The sequence below is a fragment of the Acanthaster planci genome, linkage group LG09 (genome assembly GCF_054643075.1).
Source record: "Acanthaster planci isolate LZ-2023a linkage group LG09, COTS_SCS, whole genome shotgun sequence".
Lineage (NCBI taxonomy): Eukaryota > Metazoa > Echinodermata > Asteroidea > Valvatida > Acanthasteridae > Acanthaster > Acanthaster planci.
This window is the reverse complement of record NC_141785.1, coordinates 19,388,437-19,406,725: the sequence shown is the minus strand read 5'-3', so window position 1 is coordinate 19,406,725 and position 18,289 is coordinate 19,388,437. Positions and strand designations below refer to the sequence as shown.

At 44.2% G+C, this 18,289-nt stretch overlaps 1 protein-coding gene across 2 annotated transcripts; it reads right to left on the bottom strand.

Moving 5' to 3' along the window:
- Positions 1-223: 223 nt before the first annotated feature.
- LOC110976643 (uncharacterized) lies at positions 224-18,220 on the bottom strand. Of its 2 annotated transcripts, none has more exons than XM_022230100.2 (16): positions 18,028-18,220; positions 17,694-17,854; positions 16,016-16,134; positions 13,373-13,483; positions 13,098-13,202; positions 12,853-12,911; positions 12,220-12,284; positions 11,775-11,871; positions 10,848-11,084; positions 7,502-7,939; positions 6,730-6,836; positions 4,655-6,308; positions 3,970-4,192; positions 3,170-3,397; positions 2,043-2,171; positions 224-1,493 (listed from the first exon to the last, which is right to left on the bottom strand). In XM_022230100.2, the coding sequence occupies exons 1-16, from the start codon at positions 18,095-18,097 to the stop codon at positions 1,310-1,312; spliced, it is 3,987 nt and encodes a 1,328-aa protein (XP_022085792.2). In that variant the 5' UTR covers positions 18,098-18,220; the 3' UTR covers positions 224-1,309. The 2 variants fall into 2 exon arrangements, with proteins under 2 accessions (XP_022085792.2, XP_022085793.2); XM_022230101.2 differs by having other exon boundaries at positions 7,502-7,744.
- Positions 18,221-18,289: the final 69 nt, after the last annotated feature.

The window sequence follows — 18,289 nt, the reverse complement described above, 5'->3', positions numbered from 1 at the left end:
TTGGTTCATGGGATTTTATTTCAGTATACATGTGTCAAAAGGACTCACCTGAGCAATCATATTTAAAGGCCAAAAGCAAAATTTTAGTGCATTACTTGAGAAATATTAACTCGGATGGATTGGTCTTGAGGAATTAAGTCTTCACGAGCTTTGCACCTGAAAAACTCATTAAAATATGGACACGGAGGGTTTAAAAATTCAACTGTTACCTACACAAAATGGCTCTCGATTTGCCCAAATTTTGAACAGGTTTTCTTTTTTTTTAATATTAAATAATATTCAAAAACCATATTTACAACTTTTTCTTCCACACACAAAAGAAAAGCAAACTCTTCACAGCACTTGAAACTAAACGGAAAACAATCTCAATATTTACAAAAATATCCACAAAAGATTTTGGAAAACAATATTTCCGTTTGCTGACATTATTTCCTTGAATAAAACAAGAAATTCTTTGCCATTTAGTGGCATATATTTAAAAACATTGTTCCCAGGCCTGTGAAGAAAAGCCATACGCATTAAATATTCAGGAGAATTTCTTTGCAAGCTTTTGGATAACCCCAAGGACACAGTTTTCATAAATATATGTCTTATCAGAGAAAAAAAACTCACTACACCTACATACACATCTCACAAACATGTCAAGCAAGAAAATCCTTGGTGTCCAATTTTATGAGTTACTTGTGAAATCATTTCAATTGCTACACAAAAATTCACGTCACTGCACATATTGACAAAGGAACTCCTGGAAATCTAATCAAATCTAGAAATAATATATTTGTTGGCTGAATAAAGACTTACAGGCTTCTGACATTTCTTTTGAATTAAAGTTTGAAGCCAACTCTGCCTTGCAAATAACCATGGGTATTTCTTATATGCAGTTCTCAATATCAGTTGTTCCTACAACACGAATGCCGAGTAATTCTGACCTTTCTGTGCACCTTAGTGGGGGGTACTGTATACACCTCTCATAACAAATATTAAGGACGTGTCTGAATTAACTGGCTACGGCTAAGAGAAAAGGAATACCACTGGCTCCCATAGGTGCACTTTTTAGTTTAAGCCACAGCCACAACTTTGGACACTGCCTTGAATAGTCACAATTAGCTGGTTCCCATTGGCGAATGAGTGCAATCTAATAGCTACCAGGGAAGTGCTCCTATCATTGTAATTTTAAAGAGTTAATATATGAATGCAAAAAAAGATTTCCCTTTATCTTGGTCCTGAAACGTGAAAATGGGTCAGAATGTGAAGTATATCTATGAATTTTTGTGTAAAATTGAAAAAAAAATCAATTTGACAAATGTGGTTAGATAATGAATGACCAAGGTTTTGTAACCACCATATACACAATTGTAAGAAAGATGACAAATACCGCTACGCCAACGGTGTACGTCCTCGAGTCGCCTTGGAAACGCAACGAGAGTGGAAACAACAATTCTTCTTCACACTGGTCGTAGTCACAACGTAAGGGGCGCTGAAATTCAGTAAGACTAAATGAACACAAAAAAGGGACCCAAATTATCCATTGAATTACTGTTCGGTCATCTTGACAAATTTAATCTAGAGTAAAGTCATGCATGAATTCAAGGGTATCACTAAGGTATTTACCAAGATATATTAGGCAGATTCTACTTGAATTTTAAGCATGGCCTCTTTTTGTTTCATTTCCAGAAAGGGGTCTGTTAAGCTCTTACCAGATTTGCAACTGGGAATTTTGAGTCACGAAATTAATTTTTCAATTTAATTTTTGATCAATATGATGTAATTTTTTATGAAAAAGAAATGAAAATTTCATAATATAATTTCTGTGATACGGTATCTCAGGTTCCAAGTTATTCTGCTTCCTGAAAACACCCTAGAAACAAACTTCAATTTGTTTCATTGGCAAATGTTGACTTCTGAATTGTCCATTTGGGAGTTGGTTTTGGGTAATTCATGTTGGCCATTTTGACTGGCATTCAGCCAGCAGACCAGTCTTAAGAGGTGAAACCCAACTTCATGCTGGAACACCAAGTGCGTCAAGTTTGGGTGGAACTTACGTGAAAGTGACAGTGCTGGTTACAGGGAAGGACTGCACCCAGTCTGTGGTCTCGTTGGAAGTCTGCTCAAGATTGCAGACAAAACCGTTGGCACCAGTGCACTGAAGCTTGACAGTAGATTTGGTGTACCTGTGGGTATTGTGAAATATCAGACTTCAATGTCAGGAGTTTCTGAGAAGTGTCAATTTAAAGAGTTTGCTGTTTTCACCATTTACAGTTCATGCACACCAACGTGAGTATGATGAGCATGTGTCAGTGGGATGGGATTTCAAGAAGGGTATTCCCATTACACAGTGCCAAAATGACTGTCAGATATTCTACAAAAAGGTTTGACGTTAACCATATGCTGCCGGGTTTAATTTGAAGTTGCATGAAGTATACCCGGGGGATTTTCAAGATTTTCCTTTTTCAAAATTCTTCCAAAATTCATAACTTCATTTACTGGACGTTTACACCCACACGAAGGACTGTCTGGTGGTTACTCTAATCTGACAGACATCATCTATTGAGGCCCAAGTATTTCAGCCAGGCCTGCCGCCTTGTAAGGAGAGCCCAGATTGTGCGGTGTTGCGTAATGTCCTTTGTTCCCGAAATTGGCCCAGTGCGTTGCTGAATGGCAGTTGTGTCTTTCAAATGCGGACCAGATTAGCGTGCAGCAGTATTGTATCGCTCATCACTGGAGCACTTTTGTCCCCAGTGGTAATCCGCTCGTGCTGAATGCCACAAACAGTGGTATAATCATTCAAAACAATGACAAATTTCCTCCACTATTGACAACTGAAAAAAATTTTGGCAATTCCCAGCAGCTTGGTCTTTTGTTCCGAGTACGGTATCAGGCAGCCCGGCTATGTGTATAAACCCAAGGAGTCTGGTTCCGGAGCCCCGGAAACCCCTTGTTAAAAAACAAGAAGACAACAATGCCAAATTCCAGAAAATGTCGAGGCAGGTAAAATTCTGCATCCCCCAAGTTTTTTATGGTTAAAAAGCTTCACAAGGGCCAGCCAAGTAAATTTAATGGTGCCATCCTAAAAGAGAATAAGTCTCCAACTGATTCTCAAAGTACTTGGAACAGCCTAATAAAAAGAAAAATGAAAATATTACGACCGACAAAGAAGGGTAATTCATACGTTACGTATGCTGCTAATATCTCGTGTTGGATGACGGAACCGTATTCTCCAGCATTTGCGTACAAAATCTCAATGTTGACTCCAGTTGGTACGTCATAGCACAATCCCTGCAGAAGTTCAAGGGGACTTGACATGGTCTCATTGGTGGGCTCAGCTGTTGTCATCTCGCCTGTTGTCATGGCTTCCGTTGTCGGGGGGAGCTCGGTTGGGATGGCAAACTCACCAGCCCTGAGGAGAAATTGTAGTATCAAAATTGACAAAAATTTAAAAGAGAGACACAAACTCTACCCGTGGGCAACAGGCAAAAGTACATGACCCATTAAAGAGGAATGGTCCGTACTTTTTCAACCATATTCTTAATAGCATTCTGAAGTCACTGTCGGTGCTCAGGTATCTGTGGATGTAAAATTCATGTGTTCATAAAAAAAAAACACCCAAGACACAGTTAATTTGAAAATTTTCTAATTTAACTAAACTGAAGTTTGCACAGGCAAAATTTTAGTTTATGGCACACTACCGAACACCATGCAAGCATTCTAATTGCCCTTGGATGAAGGTTGGCTTTAACTGATGCTCTGCTTTAAAAGCGATGGGGCTTCCTGATGTACATTCGATTAAGAGATGTCACGAGGTTTACAGGTCAGGAGGCAGGACTGGCATGATTTCATTATTTGGTAAGTCACCGGAGAGAAATCTTTGTCAAAAGAGGACATTCTAGATAATCAAGGAAGAGGTTTATGTCAACTTCGCCAGCCCTGGACACCTCTATGGTGGAAGGCAGTCAACCCAGAAGGACTCACTTGAAAACCTGGGCCCAGTTTTCTTCGTTCCTGATGTCAGCATCGCCAACCCTGCCGATCCTGTCTGCTGCCACCATGGACATGAACTCAGACAGCATGACCTCCCGCAGAGTGCTGCAGTTACTAAACCGGCTCCAGCCTAGCCGGAGAATGCAACCAGAGAAGTGGTCCTCGCCAAAGGTGACATCAGCCAAGCTGGACTGGGAGCAAAGACTCCCTGGGCCTTTGAGAAGGAAAAGCAAAGGAGGTGCCAGAGTAGTTTGATCAACCGGTTAAGAAGGGGTCCAAATTTTGAAAGCTGCCAAGCACATCAAATATCTGCTTAAGAGGGAGAGGTTACCGGCCAAACTACTGTTTATCAGTGGCTGGTTTCCTGCAGTTTTACTAAGCAAGCAAAGTTGCTAAGCAATATCTTCTACTCAGTGGCTTTATGAAACACTGGGCCAACTTCAAAGACCTTCTAATCACGTAGATCTGCAATTTGAAGCTTGTTTTTGCGGAGTACATGAATTTATAAGCAGTATTCTTTGTCTTAGCAGCTATATATGAAACAAGATCCTGGTAGTTGGGAAACTGGTTAATTACTTAATAACTGAAATTGAAATCAAGTAAATCATGCGAGAATTATTTTTTACAACTTGCACTAAATACGTGGTGAAATAAGAAATAGTTAAAATATGAATACCTGGTACCCAGACTCTTAGTCTATTGGCATCTGTATCATTGATTTGGACGAATTCCCCAGGTTGGGCAGGCTCGACTGGTGCACACTCTCCCGTGGCATTGCATTCTAGAAGGGGATCAACGATGGCAAGTCCTGACAAGACCGTTTTGCCAGTGATGTAACCAGGATTCCCGGATCGGGTGTCTTGAGCGGGGACAGTTGGTGGATCAACAGGGGTGGGGTCCGTGAGTATTGTTGGGCGGTGGGTGAACTTGACGGTAAAGCGCTGGGTGAATGGCAGGGGTGTGTTAGGCTCCTGACTGATGCTACCGCCCGGAGAATCCGTGGTTACCATGGGTAGAGTTCCCACCACACCCGAGTCTGTTGTTGCAACTGATTGGGTGGTTGGGGCAGGGGTGGTTGTTTGGCCACCAGTGGTCATTTGGCTGTCTGCAGTCGTTGGGCCGTCGGTGGTCACTGCTGCAGTTGTCTGCCCTTGGGTGGTTGCGACCTCTGTTGTCTGGCCTGCAGTCATCTCCGACAAAGTTGCCGGTTGCAGCGTCGACGCTAAAGTATGTGATGCATTGACACTCGTCAAATCAGTTAAGTTTGCATATGGAGTGATCAGCTCTTCTGTCACATTCACTGTAACTACCATTTCCACTGAGGTGGTGAGGGGCTCGGTAGGGGGCTCAGTGGGGGGTTCAGTTGGGGGTGGGCTTACAAAAGCTGGCACCTCTTTCTCACCAGATGTCATGGAATTCTGCGGTGATAAGGGAACACTGCCCAAGATTACAACTGCGTCCAGCTGGACGATCTGGTTGCTGCGCCAGAAAAGTTCATAGCGGACGTCCAGGACCGCACTGGTGCAGAGATAGGTTGCAGGATCGTATTCAGGGATCGGTGGGAGGGTGTAACCATCATCCCAGGGACATCGGTTGGGCAGTGGGAGGCTCCCATCCCCACTGTCATCAGAGCTGGGGAAGAAAGACTCCCCGGTTGGACTGAACAACTGGTCGAGCTCAGTGCTGGGTACAAGGTATGGGGTGATGTCTTCGGTGCAGTGATACCGCACTGTTATTGGAGTCAGCTTGTTGCCTCCATAAGTGGTAAGAATGCCCGGGGCTTCCCGGCATGGTGGATAGCCGGTGTTGGTTGACAGGATGAAAGCGCGTGGGTTCAGCACAGAGGATTCAACACAGAGGCTCTGCTGAGGGTCCACGTCACACCTGGATGAGGTGTCCACCTGGAATTGGATTGGAGACAACCAGGAGCAGCCCCCATTTGGGTCCACCTCCGGCACAGCCAGGAAACCCCGGGCGTTGTTGTTAAACAGCGTCTCCACAGGGAAGCCAAACTTGTACCCGCCCCCGCCAGCATCGGAGCGCGTGAAGTCCAACGAGCGCTGGCCTTCGTCCTCAAAGCTGGTGGGGGTCTGGCCAGCCAAGATGGTGGCCTTCAGGTTGTTATAGGCCGCTGCATTTCGCACCCCTGACCTCGCCGTGAAGTACAGGCCCAGGTGAGGGCTGTTGTCTGTCTCCACGCAGAGGAAAGGGAACCAGTCTGGCCGATAGATATCCCGGTTGGAGCAGTTGTAAGCATACTGCTTGGTGAAATTACCACCAGGTATTCCAGTTATGCAAGTAAAAGCAGTCAGATCATCCTCTGTACACAGCTAATGATAATAAACAAAGAAACGTTTCATTATGAATTGCGCCACACAAAAATAATGTCTTAGTCCTGCATAATTAAAAGTTGTGAGAGAAAAGTATAAAACCATTAAAGTGGGTAAATGCAACATTTTAACTCACAAATGCCAAATTGTTTCAATAACAATCCCAATCACAACCAAAAGACGGCCTGCAAAAGTGAAATTGCAAATAAAAATTACACCACCTCTTCAAAATCGAAAAGTAAATAACATAAGTTCAAGGAACTGGAGGTTAATAACTTCCAAAAGCGTTCCCCATAAAGACGAGTTGTAAAATACTGGAACAGGTTGTCAGTGAAAAAGTCTAAAATGTCCAATTTTAAGTTGCTTTGGGAGGTAGCAGGTTCCTATTATTGACTGGAAATGTTGACTGTTTTCAGCTCACCTGATCACAGCAACAGTTGACGTCGCAGCTATTGGCAGTGAGGTCACATGGGCAGGGCGCCACCTCGGTATAGGCTGGATTGGTGAAAGTCGTCTCTTTCTGCGAATCTGCGAAAGATAATGAGTCCAAAAGAAAAGGAACCCTTTCATTCTAAGATATGATATCAAACTGCTGCGTTGAACCACAATGTACCACATGTACCGCCAGAACTTGAGGATGTGTCTTAACCCCTTCGCACCGGGAACTATTGACAGCCGCGGCTTTGTGTGGCGATTAGTGCAGACCACACATACAGTCTATTCACCATGCAGCTGCTGGTTCAATGGGGCCTGCTGTTGGACAAAGCCCTCCATTCAGGGCATACTACAGCCCAGCAGTCACGGTCAAAAGAATTACCGGCGCTAAGGGGTTAAAGTCATAGCTGTGGCTAGAAATAACACATGCGCCTATGAAAGCCATTACCTCGTGGCTGCTGCAAGTTTCCATAGATGTGTTCTACTCCAAGCCACAGACTGGTAATTTGGACACACTTCCCATTTAACTGGTTCCCAACACTGATGTATTCATCTACATGTAGTTATATCCGGGGAATGCTACCAGGGAAAACTTCGACTTCAAAAAGCAGGAGTTGGAACAGGTCCAGAAGTGCTTTCATTTCCAGTTAACATCTCTGAATCACTCTCTGCTGAGGACGGTGGAAGTAACATTTCCTATTTTTTTTTTCTGGACAAATACTTGTGTTTGGACCCAAACTAGTGCATGAACTACTTACCTGTGGCACTAGTCCAGTTGATAGACCTAGCCGCAGCTACTTCAACTGTGGCTATGGCTGAGCTGGACAAGCCAGTGTATTTGGGGCTTGTGTTTAATTCGGCTGTGGCACAACATCTAACTAACAAGCCACCCCTGAATCCGAACCTGGCATTGCGCAGGCGGATTTCCAAGCTTTGGGCCACGTCCCCCTCTTGGAAGACAATCTGTGATCGGGCCAGGTCCCACGTGGCAGTGTCGTTGACTGGCGTTGGTTCATTGGTGGGTAAGAAAGTGGAGGGCGATAGAGTGGTGATTGCCGGCGTGGTGGGAATGGGTGTGGCCAGAGTGGCCATGGTCGGCACAAGTGTGGGAGGCATGGGCGTGGCCGTTCCAACAGATGTAGTGTTGGGCGTTTTTGTTACAATATCAATTTGGTCGGTGATTACGATTGGAGAATCTGCAAAAGAGTACAGGCAAATGGTTGTTGAAACAGAATCTCCACTGGAAGCAAAAACATGAGTGGACAGCCAGCATTCAATCATTATTACCTGTTAAATACTCAGTGCTCCAGACCCCAAAAAACTTCAACTCAAAGACGAGAATAAAAATTCACAAGATTTGTTAATCTGTGAATTCTTCCATCCATTATCATTAAAGGCTTTTATATCTGACGGAAAACAGTACTCAAGATCCAGACAGCAAAGGAAGAGTAGAGTAGATCTGGATAAACAGCTATTATAATCAGATTCCATGATTTTTCTTCACATTCAGCAGCACAACTTCATGTTTATGCAAGGCAGAGATATTTCAAATTAGCAAGCGGTCATTGTGAAAAAGCAGAGATAAAGTTTCACGGCACGGATAATTGTATTCCATTAGCATCCTGAACCCACTTTACGCAACAGAGTCATGAAATCTCATTAAGGGTGATTTCTAATAGATGCAGTAATTTTCCCATGGTCAACTTTATGCTGCGTGAAAAGCAGAGATATTAACGGATGGAAAAGAGACTATAAATACAAGCACAGAAATCACTTGTTAATGCACAGATTGTACTCAATAATTGAAAAAGTAGCTTGGATGGCAAAAAAAAATTTGATTATGATGTTGTAACGAGGCCATATGCTAAACAACACTACATTCGGCTTTTGTTATGCAAATGTCCCGCTGATTCCATGCTGATGGTAAGGGCCAGCGACCATTTAGACCGGGTTTTGAAAAGGGCCCCCCCCCGGTAGCCCGCCCTGTATAATGCCTGCCCGGTGTTCAGGCTATTCCAGGCCGGTATCAGGCCCGTCTGCACATCGACATTTCAAAGTCCCTGATGAAAGGCTTCCCCCACCATGCTTGCACAGATGAATAGGGGTCTAAGCGGATTAGTGTAAACATTGTATAGAGCTGAAGCATTAAAAACCACAAGCAGGTTCCTTCTGGGATAGATTACATGTACCAGTACTTGCAAACAATAGACCCCAGGATGGAGAAGTTCGAGATCAACAACCAGTCCAGCATCCCAGGCCGGTAGCCAGGCCGGTATGAAAGGGGTTTTTGCAACAGGGCGAGCTTACGGGGGGGCCCTTTTCAAACCGGGTCTAAATGGTCGCCGGCCCTAATGTGACAAGAATTTAATGTTCTATCACTGCAAGAAATGTTTTGAAAGCAGCCATTTGATTGGGTGCTTTTGCCAACCGCTGATGAGAGCATCCAATCAAATCTAGTAGCACATAAATATGCATGCACCTGATGTGGCAAGCGAAAGGAAGAGGGCTTTGAGCTTGCTATGGAAAGGCGACAATTGTAACCAATTTACCGCTCTAAAAGCTGGAAACAATAGTCAAAAACAAAATAGAGCACAGCCTTTGCCTTTTTTACAAAGAAATCAGACTGGCACATTTCTGTTAAAACTAAGAAGCGATTAGCCACAAAACAAAAAAGACATGCCAAAGACTTTGACATACACCTGTACTTACCACATTAAAAGGGAAGGAATACATGCAGAACAGAAACAAATGTGTGGTTTGTTAGTAATTTGGGGGTGAAAACTGGTAACACACAGGGTGGGTTTAAACTTGTGTTCTACAAATAACAACAGTGCAATCTTTTTGTGTTGTTAACCCCTTGACGACGGGAATTTCTTTCCGAAAGCCGACTCCAAGAATTCCAGCCTCGCTTGGCCACGAAGGCCACCTGCCAAACCGCAAATTCTCAGTTGGTGGCCCTGCGTGCTCTGCACGCTTTGAATTACACGGTGAAAAGGCTGATTTTTCGGTGGCATGTGGCTCTACTCACGCTTCCACATTCCCGTTGCCTCTTTTCAAAGTGGGGACTATTGTGAAGCTGGTGATTAAGATGCAAATTTGGTCGTTTCATTTCTGGGCTACACACAAAGGCCAATCACCATATATACAAGAGCCAGGATCTGCCTTCTTTCACCGTGTTCGCTCGAGCGTGGGCCAAGAATAATATCGGAAAAGCGGGCTGAAGATTTCAATTTTTACGGCGGGTCTCGCCGTGTCCCGGCGTGAAGGGGTTAAAAAAAAAAACCTTGTTGCCTGGTAGAAAATTCTACGAATTTCTGCAGAAAAGAATTTTTTTTATGTTGAATATCCCACCTTTCTAGGCCTGTTCGTTTTACGCAGATCTGGATCGAAATCAGTGATTCCAAAGCTGGTTCGCTCCATCCATTAGATGGATTCTGGTGTCCGCGAACCAACATTGGAACACTGATCATGATTCAGATCTAAGTGAAACAAACAGACCCACACACAATGTAATTTTTAATACAACCCTTAAAAAGTGCACTTGTTCAAACACTGCCCGTGCCAGTCAGACGGACTGAGGATGGTGTTACTGTAAATGCCACGGCATTCAGGGGCACGCCATTTAGTCAGTAAGTTTTCTGTTCAAATTGTGAATCCAAAATGCTATTCTCAGCAAGGGTTGCTCACTGGAGTATTGCCATTACAATAAATTACCAAAGGAGAAATATAGGACAGCAAAATATTTTTCATGCCCAAATAAATGTAACATTTAGAGCCTTTGTCTGGAACGACATCATGGTTTTGCTCATGAATATGGAAATTTCGTTTAGCATAAAACCCAGAGAGGCACCAAAACAATCTTTGCAATAGCGAAATAAAAATTGAAAATAATGCAAATTAAGACACAAAGGTAAGCACTAACCCAAACGGGACGTCAAACCGTTTTTAAGTAATGCCAAAAAAAACGTCTCTGAGAAAAGTTCATCACACGGATCCTTTAGCATTCATTGCATGTAAGGTTTACTTTGAACACAGAGCACATTATTCACTGGCTGTTAGAAATGACAAGAACACCTCCCAGCACTTTTTGTACAAACACATTACCGGTGGTCCCTGGTACTGTGTCCACCGGTGCCACGCACGGCTCCCCGTCAATGATATCCTGCGCTTCGTCGGTCGTGTTGAGAGGCGTCAGTCTGCAGAAGAAGGTGACGTCTGCTTCGCCGGTTCGCAGGGGCTCGGAGAGGGCCAGAACGGGTGCAAACATGTCCCCCGTCACCTTGGATGTGGCCGGTAGAATCTGGACGGAGCCCGACTCAAAGTCAAAGAGGGCCTCCTCAGCTAGAAAGCAGCATATCAGAAATTGAACCAGATCCATAAACAAGACACAAGCAACTTCACAAGTTTTCATCTGAAAACTCAGATTCTCATGAACAATGTTAGCATCAATCCCTAACATGGTTTCCCCAGCCCATTCAGCTGGAGGTGGCCAACCCCACTGATTTTAGTGACCACCTCACACTTAAAATAGACAAAAATGAAAGGAAAAAGCAAAACAACTTAGATATATTGAAAAAGATCAGTTTTAAATCAATCAGAATGAAAAAGAGTGGCACGAACAAGATCGATTTATTTTCGAGGGGAAATTTGGAGTAAATGTACTGATAGCCTAGATAGAATTTACTTGAGGCCTTTCTTAAAACACTTGCTTGTTTTAGGCACTCAAAGTGTGGCAAAATTTGTTTGATTACTTTACACATAGTACCTCAGGGGAACCCTGCTCCAAGCGCCTGGGTGGTTCAGCTTAGAAAATAAAACAAGCTGTTACTCTATTGCGAACACTGTAAGGCCAACAGAATATCTTTTTAAAGCATGCCCTCACGGTTTAAACATCTGCAAGAGGCCAAACTTCTGAGCTTAAATCACAAGGCCAAAATGTCCATCGCACAGAACGAAGCAATTTCATTTCTGTGTGGATTCCACTGTCTACAAATGCTGTCTAAGGGACTCACTTGAGACTGCGTATCTTACTTTTAGATAAATCTGTCTGATACTGGACTCCGTCATCAGATTCTGCAGAACACTGCACCTGTAATATACCACCGCGCCCTGTGATACGATATCGCACCTGCATTTCAAAAATGAAGAAAATTCTCGTGCATCAGTCACGTCATGAAAGTATGTGTCTTGTGTCTTTATATCCAAAATGGCCTCCGATGTCAAACGAAGCAGTTGAAATAGCTCAACACTTTGGGAAATGAAGAAGTCAAGACAGTGAGTTTTGTATTTATCGTAGTGGCAATGCCAGATATAACATAATGCATGTTGGAACGGATTTTTAACTCTCCCACACTCAGAGAAAACTATCTTGGCACACTTCATTTTGTCCAAGGCTCCCACAGTAAACAATCAACCAGTTTTGAACGATCTCCATCCGGAACTGACCGTGTTTAGGAGGGCCTAACAGGTGACTCACCACTGCACTGTCTTCACCGATGAAAATCCGAACATTCTCAAATGCTAACCAGTTGGTGGGATTATCTAAACAGAATTGAAAAGAAACATGTTACACGGCTCAGTAATAAAGGATACAGGACAATAACTAGATTATGGAGTACATTAACACTCTGGCATTTCTGTTTGGTGCTAGGATACGTTCTTTTTCATCAAAACAGACAATGGCGAGGACTGGGCATTATCGGTCAATCTGCGTAATCCCTTGATTTCTGCGCAATCAGTCGATCTTACTGCACAACGTGCTGATGATTCTGTCATCAGTCAATCAAATCTTCATTCTCATTTATGTTTTGAAAGACTGTTTCAGTTAAGGGAAATCCGAGAGATTTCATAGAGTACTGACTAAAATTGCAATGTGATCCGGCTGATTGACCAATAGCACCCAACAGGCAGAGCCGTGGGAAAGACAGAAATACAACTTGTGATGAGCAAACGATATGTAGGGTTTTGCAGGAAATTTCTTTAAATTGCTACACTGGATGTTAAAATGGAATAATCTCTCTTCTGGGGGAGAATAGTGTGGCACTGTGGGAAAAATTGAAGAAAAAAAAAAGGACAAATGTCATATTTTGAACATATGACAAACGATTACCTGGTGGGACACCGGTAACCTCGCATTTTCCTGTGACATTAGACGATTCCACAGGTTCGCTGAGGAAAAGCATAAATCATAAAACAATGTCAGACCATTTCATTTTCACAATAAATGATCAACTGTGAAAGAAATAAAACTTGAAGGAGTGGTGTGATGGTTGGTAACAACGACCAACCAAAGTGGTGAGACAAGAATTTCTAACTGAGAGGTCTTGCACCAAAGCTCCCATCAACCGGTCCTACCTGAGATGCAGGGTGACTTGTCCTGTAGTTATTCCATCAGCGTTGGGTACCAGGATTCTATCGCTACACAGGCTTGCTACAGGGTCCTTCTTAATCGTCACAAACCTGAAAAAAAAACAAAAACATGGGCATTGTATAAACAAACAGAAACTAATGAAACTAGGACTGTGAAACAGACAAGATCTAAAGGTGTGTGACACAACCCCGGATGTCCAGGTGTAATGTCTGAAGTCATTAGCGAGTCCCAAAACAGCTAAATGATAGGCTACAATTACCCAGTCCGCCCTGCCGATGTGTCGGGGTTGAAGTACGCCGTGGTGCCTGGTGGGGAAGGGGCAGTCTCTCCACTGCACTGCACCTCAATACGCCGCCCCTGGGTGGTGATGCTGCAGGATGGAGAAAAATGAAGGACAATAGTAGCACAGGACAGTATCCAAGAATGCCCATACAGTAAAGATGAAGTCTTGAGTCTATTATAAGCTACTATAGTTTAATGATGCAAACACTTTGCCAGGGGCAAGTTTGGAAACAAATTTAATTACCTACCTCTTGGTTTAGTTAAAAGTTTCTTAGTCACTTAACGACACCGTATTTGCCCTTTTGTAAAAATGATGTGATATGACAACCTCGATCCCTTTAATACAAAGTTGGACTTTACAAATGTTGACCCTTGGCGGGTTATTTGCTCAAGATCGCGATTATTTTGGAAATTCAACGACAATGACATGGAGTGAATTTGTCTGGCCATGACTCATGACTGCTTGAGGGCCCTACACATGCTTAACCTGGCCATGGCTCAAGACTGCTTGAGGGCTCTACACATGCTCAACCTGGCCATGGCTGGTGACTGCTTGAGGGCTCTACACATGCTCAACCTGGCCATGGCTGGTGACTGCTTGAGGGCTCTACACATGCTCAACCTGGCCATGGCTGGTGACTGCTTGAGGGCTCTACACATGCTTAACCTGGCCATGGCTCATGACTGCTTGAGGGCTCTCCACATGCTCAACCTGGCCATGGCTGGTGACTGCTTGAGGGCTCTACACATGCTTAACCTGGCCATGGCTCATGACTGCTTGAGGGCTCTACACATGCTCAACCTGGCCATGGCTCCTGACTGCTTGAGGGCTCTACACATGCTCAACCTGGCCATGGCTCCTGACTGCTTGAGGGCCCTACACATGCTCAACCTGGCCATGGCTCGTGACTGCTTGAGGGCTCCACACATGCTCAACCTGGCCATGGCTCATAACTGCTTGAGGGCTCTCCACATGCTCAACCTGGCCATGGCTGGTGACTGCTTGAGGGCTCTACACATGCTCAACCTGGCCATGGCTCGTGACTGCTTGAGGGCTCTACACATGCTCAACCTGGCCATGGCTCATAACTGCTTGAGGGCTCTCCACATGCTCAACCTGGCCATGGCTGGTGACTGCTTGAGGGCTCTCCACATGCTCAACCTGGCCATGGCTGGTGACTGCTTGAGGGCTCTACACATGCTCAACCTGGCCATGGCTCAAGACTGCTTGAGGGCTCTACACATGCTCAACCTGGCCATGGCTCATGACTGCTTGAGGGCTCTACACATGCTTAACCTGGCCATGGCTCATGACTGCTTGAGGGCTCTACACATGCTCAACCTGGCCATGGCTGGTGACTGCTTGAGGGCTCTCCACATGCTCAACCTGGCCATGGCTCGTGACTGCTTGAGGGCTCTACACATGCTCAACCTGGCCATGGCTCATGACTGCTTGAGGGCTCTACACATGCTTAACCTGGCCATGGCTGGTGACTGCTTGAGGGCTCTCCACATGCTCAACCTGGCCATGGCTCATGACTGCTTGAGGGCTCTACACATGCTCAACCTGGCCATGGCTCATGACTGCTTGAGGTCTCTACCATGCTCAACCTGGCCATGGCTCGTGACTGCTTGAGGGCTCTACACATGTTCAACCTGGCCATGTGTTTACTTAATCTGGCCAATGCAGATTCGAAACATGCAGTTGCAACATTTGAAGAGATAGCAGTACCAAAGAGTAAAAAAAGGGAACATATTTTTACAGCACATGTAAACAAATACAGGCAATGTGAGTGAGCCACACGCATTTCGCACTGAACGCGCGCTACCATCCATCGTTTTGCCCACTGGTTGCCCAGGCTTTTTAAAATCACAGTTATACCCGTAAGGCTGGTGGTCTATGCATTTATGTCCGTGTTTGGTACGCACTCACCGCATAGGCGTGCAAGTTTTTGTACGTTTGACACGGAGCACGCTGAGTATGCGCAACGAATCTAGTCTGGAATGTATGGTCTTCATGTGCACGCCGAATGCGTGCAAGAACCCGGTTGAAAAACCTAGTACCATCTGTCTTTCTTTTGCCAGTGAGGGTGCACTTCAGCTCAGGGCATATGGGTATCATTTTTAAGATAACAGTTTTCTTCAACATGCTTGTGAAATGGTCACAATCACTCTTTATCTCTTGGTCAACATTAACCCTAACCCCCCAAGGGTTGCTGGCCCTAACCTTCCCCATTCACACAAAGTTAAACACCCTTATGGGACTTTGTGCACAGAGGCTGTTGGACTTTGCAAATGCCAATGCAAAAGCCAGCTGCAATGGGCCTACCAGACCTATCCCCACAGAATTGAACACTTTACTACTGTTTAATTCTGTGTGGTTGGGGAAGGTTAGGGTTAAAAGGTGTGGTTGGGGAAGGTTAGGGTTAAAAGGTGTAAGGATATTAAAATGTTCCTCTGGCAAAGGGGCCAATTCTGTATTATTGTTGGGAGTTACTCAAAAATCAGAATCAGAGAAGCACTTTACATCTTGTAAAAGCACTGTATACCGTAGTTTGCGCAGAATGAAGAACATTCGAGCACTGTTTTATAGGACACGAAGAAATTCCCGTGGACTCACTCAAACGATACGGTGCCTGTTGTGTCGCCATTTCTCAGCGGTATGGTGCCTGTATTTGTGAACTGAATCACTGAATCCCCTGCTGTAAAGGCTGTGATTGTGTTGCACGTTACCGTCACCTGATTTAAGAAACAGGTGAAAATTTAATCAAGACTGGGAAGTTTGTGGTTATTGGAACGTTCAATACATCAGAAGTGAAAACAAATTCTTTTTTGGTATCCGTATTAATCAGATGGGATTTGTTTCTCCAAGGCTGCCTCTTAATTCATAGAAAAAGAACTCTGAAAAGAATTCCTAATTCATGAATATTATCAAGTTAACCCAATTATAAACATAGAACAAAAGTATAAGATTTGTCCACAAATAATAAAAAGTCAAAGAAACCTAAAAACTTGAATGCACCAACTAAATAAATGCATTTTAAATTTAAATTCTATTTAACAAAGGGCATCTGCACTTTTCATAACGTCCTATTAACCCTAACCCTCTAGGCGTTTTTACCAGGAACCATCCTCAATCCTCCAAAATCCTCCCATTTTCAACATGAAAAAATTGCATTCAGCCTCAATCCTCCAAAATCCTCTAAAATTTCTTGAAAATGTTTTTTGGAGGTCTGCCTGCTGCCTCAATCCTTCAAAATCCTCCAGCAATTTCTATCATTATGTTGAGGCAGTGCGAAGGGCATTCTTGAGCAGTGTGGTTGATTCAAAGGAAAGATCGGGCTGAATTTGTGCTTAAGTAAAAACAATACAAGGTCTAATCCATGACCTTCATGCATGGCATCCTTCATAATCAGCCATGCACTTTTGCCATTCACCCTCAATCCTCCAAAATCCTCCAAAAGCGCCCAAAGGATTTTGGAGGATTGAGGAGGGTTAGGGTTAAAGACTTTTTGATTTGAGCAGAAGCAGATGGGGGGCGGTCAAGGGGAAAGACACCTTCCCCAAGCATAAGTCTGTGTCCTCCCTCCCCGCGTGCCACCCTCCCCCCTTGAATTTTTTGAAATGTACACAACCTATGGACGAGGCACAGTTAAAGCTGCTCTCAGTGCAAGGGGGGGGGGATTGTTTTCCCCCACCTTTGAAAAGGTAGTTATTTGCTCCCTCCCACGTTATAGGCCTACTGGCCATCGGAGGTACATTGCAACTTCATAATTGTATTCGTGGAGGCATGTGGCCTAGTCGTTAGGGTATGTGGCGTCTGATCATAGGGTCAGAGGTTCGAATCCAGCTAGTGGCAGCATGTTGTGATCCTGGGCCAGTCACTTTACTCCTATGTGCCTCTTTCCACCCAGGAGTAAATGGGTACCTGTCAGGGCAGACACGGTTGTTTAGCCGTTTACGCCGAAACGGCAGCACCGGGCTACTATACTCCCCAGGGAGCTGAGACGGTTCCAGGAATGTTCAGATGACGTGTGAGCCCAATGTACAGGGATAATGATAATACAGCGCCTCGGAATGGTTTGCTAGATAGAGGGCACTTTACAAGTGCTTGTTATTATTATTCTCTTCAGTCTAATGGCCGGGGCTCCCCCCCCAACTTTTAAAACCGTTCTGCCACTGTAGTCTCAGTGTCAGACTAAAGAAGTGCGCATCCTGGGTTCCCGCTCAAAATTTCATCCCTGACTACGTCAGTTACCCATTGGATTTGAGGGCAAATGAAATCAACTTTTGTTTACATCTTCGTCGAATGGTCCTCCCTCTACTGAGCTGCCGTTTGTCACATTGTAGAGATCGAAAAACAGGGGCAGCGTCCCGGAGCCAACATTCAGGTTGAAAAGGAAGGATTCTGGGACCGGTGAGCTGGGATCCAATCCAAGATTGACCCTTCCTTGGATTTCTGCGAAAACAAAATAAGGTGATGTCTAAATTAATAAATAACTTAATATAAATTAATACCCATACTGGTTAATATGAAAACACTGCAGTAGGGCCTACATCATTACATAAGTTTCCAAGTGTAACGTTATTCGACAAGTTTCACGATGCACACAAAACCAAAAATACCATTACCTTGGCTTTTGGAATTCTCAACCAGAAGCAAGACTAGTACGACATGCCTCAAAATAGTCAGGAGAAACATTGGTGACTTTTTCAAGGTTCATTGCTACGAAAAAAATGGCTAATTTTGCAGGTTCTACGGCGGCTTCAGCAACACAAAAAATCACAAAAACGCGGTATGTTTACGAATGTGTGCAATCCAAGTCCAAACTCCTTCACTTTCATAAGATGCTAACTGGGTACCAGACTATTGCGTTGAAAAGCTCTGCGGTAG

Excerpts from the sequence above, each read along its gene's own strand:
- LOC110976643 (XM_022230100.2), bottom strand. The coding sequence starts at position 18,097 with ATGTTTCTCCTGACTATTTTGAGGCATGTCGTACTAGTCTTGCTTCTG. Across the intron at positions 11,085-11,774 it reads TCAGACAGATTTATCTAAAA|CTGAGGAGGCCCTCTTTGAC; the intron begins GTAAGATACGCA and ends GCTGCTTTCTAG. Across the intron at positions 6,837-7,501 it reads CAACTGGACTAGTGCCACAG|ATTCGCAGAAAGAGACGACT; the intron begins GTAAGTAGTTCA and ends TATCTTTCGCAG.